The 6,997-nt window shown below is 42.7% G+C and overlaps 1 protein-coding gene across 1 annotated transcript in view; it reads left to right on the forward strand.

Moving 5' to 3' along the window:
- Positions 1-6,243, forward strand: part of CWC25 (CWC25 spliceosome-associated protein homolog (S. cerevisiae)) — a 21,219-nt gene extending 14,976 nt beyond the window's left edge. The window contains exons 7-10 of the mRNA XM_010842691.1: positions 80-291; positions 667-765; positions 4,163-4,324; positions 4,758-6,243. Coding sequence (XP_010840993.1) covers positions 80-291; positions 667-765; positions 4,163-4,324; positions 4,758-4,872 — 588 coding nt within the window. The 3' untranslated portion in view covers positions 4,873-6,243. The remainder of the gene's footprint in view (positions 1-79; positions 292-666; positions 766-4,162; positions 4,325-4,757) is intronic.
- Positions 6,244-6,997: the final 754 nt, after the last annotated feature.

Consider the following 6,997-nt stretch of genomic DNA (forward strand, 5'->3'; position numbering starts at 1 on the left):
CATTTTCTTGTTTCACTGCATCTTCTGAGCCACAGGATCTTCCTGCATACAGCTTTCCTTCCTTTCCTTGATGATACAGGTCAGGAACTCCGACCATAGCCAGGGCCTGCAGGGTTCTCTGATGGCCGAACGAAAGGGAGCGCATGGGTTGAAAAATTATTCCAGGTCCAGGAGCTCCTCTTCCTCACCTCCCAGACATACCAGCAAGAAGAGCACCAGGGAAGCAGGGTCCCGGGATAGGAGGTCCCGATCCCCTTGCAGAAGGTCTCGGTCCCCAAGGCCAAGCAAACCGTGAGTGTGGGAATTCAGGGGCAATAACCTGTGAATGTGGGGGCCTGGTCACAGCTGGGGTTTGCTTTTGGCCATATCTGTTCATCAACTCTTCCAAATGTCTTTGCTTTGTTATTATTGTTACTTTTTTTTTTTTAATGTAAAGCTCAAATTTCTAGAACTACATATTTGTATGTGTGGAATCTCTGGAGTGAGAGTAATATCAAATCTTTTGTATCCTTATGCCTTTATTTTTCTTCCAGTTCCTCCCTCTATTTTCTTCAATTGGGTTATGATTCTGAAGCTGTTAGTTTTTCTTCCATCTTTTGAAGGACATGGTAGAAGCTCCTATATTGAAAAAGCTTTTCTCCTCTCTGCCTTCTGTATCTGTTACAGGCACAACTCTAAGGGAAATAGGAAAGACAGAGGCCGAAGTAAGAGCCCGTCTCCTAAAAAGGAGGTTTACCAAAGGCGGCATGCTCCTGGGTATACCAGGTGAGTCCAGAGCCCAGGAGATTCACTTCAGACTCCCAGGCCTGAGTCTAGGCGTGGCTCAGACCAGGGCAAGAGGATAAGCTGTATCACCTTTTTTGTTTACCGCTTTCTTACTCCACTTGTTAACTTTTAACCATCCACCCTACCCCCTACTGCATGGCAGTCACATTGAAAGGACAAAGGAAATAGTTTTGAACTACTGAACTAATGACCGGTTCACTAAGTAACTCTCTGTCAACATCTGTAAACCACGGTTATTCTCACAGAGATTTCCACAGGAAGAAAGAGTGCTCCTTTCTTGAGGCATCAGCTGAAAGGGAAGCAGGGTGGTCTCTTTGAGGGCAAATGCCCTAAGATCAACTGCGTTTGAGTTAGGTATGGCTTGGATCTGACAGAACATAGATGTACAGCCTTGGGACCTGAGTGGAGTTGGCTGTGCCCTTGAGAGGCTGTCCCAAAGGGTCTCAATTGCTCTTAGAAGTTATTAGATGAGGGAATTCCCTAGTGGTCCAGTGAGGACTCTGCACTTTCCCTGCTGAGGGCTTGGGTTCAATTCCTGGTGGAGGAACTAAGATTTGGCACAAAAAAATAAAAAAGAGTTGGGCAACTTTTGTGTACTTCCTTTAACTGCCTCCCCAATTGGCTGCATGTTAGAATCACCTGAAAAGCTTAAAGAAAACCCCAATCCCATTCCCTGGCAGCTCCTATGACACAATTTCTGGGAGGATGAGTTGGGTAGCTAGGATCAGCGACTCAATGAACATGAATTACCTCAGTAATTCCAGTATACAACCAGCACTAAAAAATCACTGAGTTCATAATAACCTCTTTCAATCACTATGGTGTTAGAAGAGATGCGGACCCTAAGGTCCCTTTTAACTCTTAATTGCCTGATTCCCTAAGTTTAAGGTTTAATTTTGACCGGCAACTTTCCAAAATATTACATATTTCCCTGCCTTCCAGAGGGGGAGGGTATACTGCATGTTATTTAATCTCCTGTTGGTGTCGCTGGGTCAGTTCTTCAGCTGTGCTGTAATCCATGCTCTTCTTAGGGATGAATGCTCATGACTATCTGTATTTTTTTTTTAATATATTTTAAGACTCTTGGTCAGTGCAAGGCCTGCTTTTTCAGATCCTGCTTTGTTTTTCTGTCTCTTTTGCCATCTGCCATCACTTGAATTTGTCTTACTCTGTCAACCTTTTTTTAGTGCTGTTAGAATTTTTGTTGAATTTTGTGATTTAGAAAGTTAGAATAAACAGGTTCCTACTGTGTAGGACCAATAGACCAATATTTCAATAAAACTTTTTTTAAAAAGTGAGTTAGAGCCCTCAAGATCTCAGTCTTCCAGGAATGGAAACACAGAAACTTGAAAGGATGGATTTTGTGATCTCTTTGTTTTGGTTTGGTGTTCCAGGTAGTTGAACACTAAAGATGTAACCAAGATTTGGGTACTGAATAAAGAAAGAAAGATTACGGCTGTAAAACCTTTCTTAGCACTATTTATATTGTTTCTCATATTGAGAGTCATTGAATATTTCCTCAAGGGTCTGAGAGTTCTGCAAGATTTAAAAATTTTTTGAGTTCTCTTTTGAATGTTTTAATTAGTGATCTGAAACACCTTTCTTGTCAATTGAAAAGATGAAGCTCCTCCCGTTTCTTCACACCTTTACCAACCTGTTATTTGTGGTCTTTTTGATGCTAGCCATTCTTCAGGTGTGAGGTGATACCACGTTGTGGTTTTGATCTGTTTTTCTCTGATGTTTAGCAGTGTTGAGCATCTTTTCGTGTGCATGTTAACCATCTATCTGTGCATCTTCTCTAGAAAAATGTCTCTTCAGGTCTTCTACTCATTTTTTGTTGGGTTGTATTTTCTGCTATTGAGTTGTTTGAGCTGTTTATATAATTTGGATATTAACTCTTTGTCAGTCATGTTATTTGTAAATATATTTTTTCCCGTTCAGTAATTTTTTTCATTTTGTTGATAGTTTCTTTTGCTGTTCAAAAGCTTTCAAGTTTAATCTGGTCCCATTTGTTTATTTTTGCTTTTGTTTCCTTTGCCTGAGCAGACAGATTAAAAAAAAAAAAATTGCTGTGACTTATGTCAAAGAATGTTCTGCCTGTTTCTTCTAGGAGTTTTATGGTTTCTGGTTTTGTATTTGGGTCTTTAATCCATTTTGAGTTTATGTTTGTATGTGGTGTGAGAAAATGTTCTGATTTTATTCTTTTACATGTAGCTGTCTGGTGTGGTTCTCCTGCGTGGTTCAGTTTCTCTAGAAACTACCAGAGTCTACCCTCTAGAGGATCTCCTGTAGATGTTTGGGAGAGCAGTCACTGACTTCCCCTGAGTCAGGCATGAGGATCCCAGGATATCTTAATTGTTCCTTATACAGACTTTAATTAGTCCCTTTGTTTTCATCCTTGTGTACCACACTCCAGAATATTACAGCCTCCATTACCTGACGCTCTCCTGGGTTTTACAGTGTGATTGCTTCTGATCAGTATCAGGCACTTAGGATTCAGTTTTCTCTAATCTGTTAAAGTGGTTACCACTCCTTCATCCTCTTGTATCTTCTGACAAGTTTGTTCACATATGTATTATCTAGAGTTATTTCCTGTTCCATTTTCTTTTTAGTTAGGGTTTTTGAAGGGGAGCCTTCATTTCGCTATAGATAACTAAATGTCAGATTTTTAGTATCAAGTTTATTTCTTAAAATTGGGCTCCCACTCCCTTATGGGACTCCAATAATTATTTTTCCTTTTAAAGGGGGATCTGTATATCACACCAATTTGAGAAACAATGGATTTGGGTGTCTTACATTAGTAAATAGTGATCGAGCTGGTTCATCTCCTCCTCTTCTTGCTCTTCATTTGCAGTGAGTGCTAGGAAAGAAGACCTATTACTGACTGAGGCTGAGTTAAATTCTTCAGGCAACTTGCTTCTAGCTTAGTCCTGAGTGGTATACTCATGAGCTATGTCCATGAATTTCTAAGCATCTCCAGTGGGTAGGTGGTAGATGTCAACCATCATATGAATAAACTTGGTTCCCTGTTCTTCTATAAGTTGTTAAACAAACAATTGGAATATAATTGCCATAGATGGAGGCTCCTGTTTAGTTCTTATTATGTATTTATTGTTTCAGAATAATTACTCTAGAGATTATTGAATGAGAGTATGGATTCCTTCACTAAAAGTCATTGAAATTTGAGTGAAACCACCTGATCAAGTTGTTAGGAAGGAAGGAAACTCTTGCTGAGTATGGCACTGGGCTGGGCATTTCTAAGGGAAGAGAGCTATGGGCTGGAGATCCTGGGTCCTACCTGGTTTCTCTTCCTGTGATATTTCTATTTTTTGGCTGGGAGAGAAGTAGGCCTTAGGGTAATTTTTGTGTTCAACAGAAAGCTCTCATCAGAGGAGCTGGAGCGAAAAAGGCAAGAGATGATGGAAAACGCCAAGTGGCGGGAGGAAGAGAGGCTGAACATCCTCAAGAGGCATGCCAAGGATGACGAGCAGGAGCAGAGGCTGGAGAAGCTAGACTCCCGGGATGGGAAGTTTATCCAGTGAGTGCATCTTTTCCCTGCCTAACAGCTTTCATGGCAATGGTCCCAAGGAGGCAGTCAGAAAAACTGGTTCATTCACTGTGTTCCCAGTGTTTCTGTGTCTGTGCGGAGCTCAGCCCCCAGACACCTCTGTTGCTCTTCTCAACTTCTGGCCAGCCCGTGAGATGTTTTTGATTTGAGGGGAGGAGAAATGAATTGGTATTTTACTGAATCTTCTTGTCCTTCTAAGAATTCATGGCTCAGGAAGCCTTTTTCAAATGAGACTTGGACTTATTTTCCAGAACAGATAAATTTTCCCTTACAAATTTGTAAAAAATTGAGTTCCAGATGGAGTTACTCAAAAGTTATCTATGTGGACTTAAAGAGAGCTTGTGTTGCTACAGCCGCTTTATGGCTAACAACATGTTTTAACTTTCCCATCTTCTCTTTCCAGCCGCATGAAGCTAGAGAGCGCATCTACCTCCTCTCTGGAAGATCGGGTGAAGCGGAATATTTACTCTCTGCAGAGAACCTCAGTAGCTCTGGAGAAGAACTTTATGAAAAGATGAAAGCCATCCCCTCTCTTGGCTGGTTTTCCTGAAATTTCCAGGGAGGCTGCTGATCCCTTAAAAATTCTCTTTATAAGAGTTCAAACAGCTTCTTTCACAGATGTCAAACCACCACTGTTCAAAGTGACTTTCCTTCATGGATTCCAGAAACAGCTCAGTTCTTTTGAGAACCAGTGTGACTTGCTCTATGGGACCCTCGGTAACTTTTGCTGGGTGCAGAGTAGTTTTTTCAGTGGGTAGGCACTGGAACATCTAGGTGTGAGCACTCATCTTGCTCTGGAGGGAGCCTCCCTATGCCTCTTCCCTCCACCTGTGTGAACAGACTTAACTCTACCACCTCAGAATAGACTGGACCTTTCAGAAACCTCTCCCCTCTGAATCACCCAGAAAGATTGTTCTTACCAAGGTAAATGAATACTTAACTTGATTTAGTAGATGATGTGACAGAATGATGTCAGATTAGGGCAGAGCCAAGGCAGTGACAAAGAATCTGGAAGGGAAAACAATGCAAAAAAAAAAAAAAAACCCTAAATGAACTGTTTAACTATTTGAACTATCAAACTGTAAAATATAGTGTGTGCATATGTATAAATTATAATTTTTACATTCTTTTGGAAAAAAAGAAGTTAGCTTTGTGAGAATATCTTGTTTGATAAGTGACTTTACTATGTAATAGAACCTCATTGAATCTTGTTATCCAGTAACACAGTAAGGCAGATTAGCTTTTCTTTCCTCTGCAAATCTGGCGGATTTTGGAGGGGCCCAGGGTTTATTGATCGGATCTAGGGTATCTGTCCTTTTTACACTGCTTATAGTCTCTGATGTGTGGGCAGTGCAGAAATGAAGTCAAATCATTTTAGGAGTCAGGACCAAACTATCAGTTTGCACCCTGGCTCTTAAAAAGAAAGTATAGTGGAAGCTGTTTATTTCATGCCTTCCCTTTTATCATGTAGTAATCTTATTACAAGTCTAGGTTTTCAGGAGTTGTTTGGTATTATTTTTTAGTCAGGATTAAAAAAAAAAAAAAAAACCCAAACTCATAGGATCAATCTCCTGTCTTCATCCCTTTCCTGTCTCCTACCAGAAGTTCTCATTTGACTCAGGAGTCCTAGGCACTCTTGATCCACACATTAGCTGGGCTAGTTCCTTGTTCTGCTAATTCCTAATTCTTAAACGAATTTGGATTTATATTTTTTTAGCACTTATGCTGCCAGACACTGTTATGCTTAAAACCCAGTCTTTCCCCAGAGAGAAAGTAACATACACTTGTTATTCAATTTAACACCTTATCCTGCTTCCCTATACTAGGGTTAATTATGTCTTTTATTTTATTACTTGGTAATAAAAACTACATTTATTTTTGTAACTGTGTAAAGAGCCACCTGTGCTGAGTACCGAATTCCTATACACAACAATGTTGATCCACGATTTGTGTTCAACATAAAACATAATTCCGAGAGGAATTATGAAGAAAGCGTGGGCAGTTTACTGAAAGATTTCACCGAGTGAGCCAGAGAGTAAGACGATTATAATTCCCTGTCGCATGATAAGTGTCTTAAGGTGCCGGCCTGCCCCTGAACTGGACGCTTTGGCCGGAGGCCGGCCACCGGTGGGTGAGAGCGGGACTCATTCATAAAACCCGAGGCTTCCAGCTGGCTCCTCTCATTGGCCCTGGGGGGAGAGGGCGTGTCCCGCGGGTGGAGCGCGCCCCCGGTCCCAGGGGAGTGGGAAAGATCCACGCATGGGTGGAGCGAGGGGGCGTTTCTTGCTTTTCCCGGCAGGACTTCCTTTTGCCCTCGCTGTGTTCCTCCTCTCTCCCCCGGGGTGGGGATGGTACGTCCCACCCTCCTCGCATTCCCGCCCCTCCTCCCCGTCGGAGCCGTGGTGCCGCCGCCATCTTGGCACGTCAGGTTGAGGAAAGACCCAAACCCTAGCTTTGGGGGCCCGGTCAGGGAGATGCTCCCGCAGTAGTCTGCGAGACCTACCCAGCCCTCCTCCCCTCCCTGCTAGGGCGCGGGGCTCTGAGGCGCGCGGAGGCCGGCTTGGCTCCTGTCGGGCCCGGGGAGGAGGAGCAGGCTGGGCGGCCCGCTACCTCCCCGGGACGGGCGGTACCACCCAGGCAGGG

Source organism: Bison bison, unplaced genomic scaffold, assembly GCF_000754665.1.
Source record: "Bison bison bison isolate TAMUID 2011002044 unplaced genomic scaffold, Bison_UMD1.0 scf7180017864180, whole genome shotgun sequence".
NCBI lineage: Eukaryota > Metazoa > Chordata > Mammalia > Artiodactyla > Bovidae > Bison > Bison bison.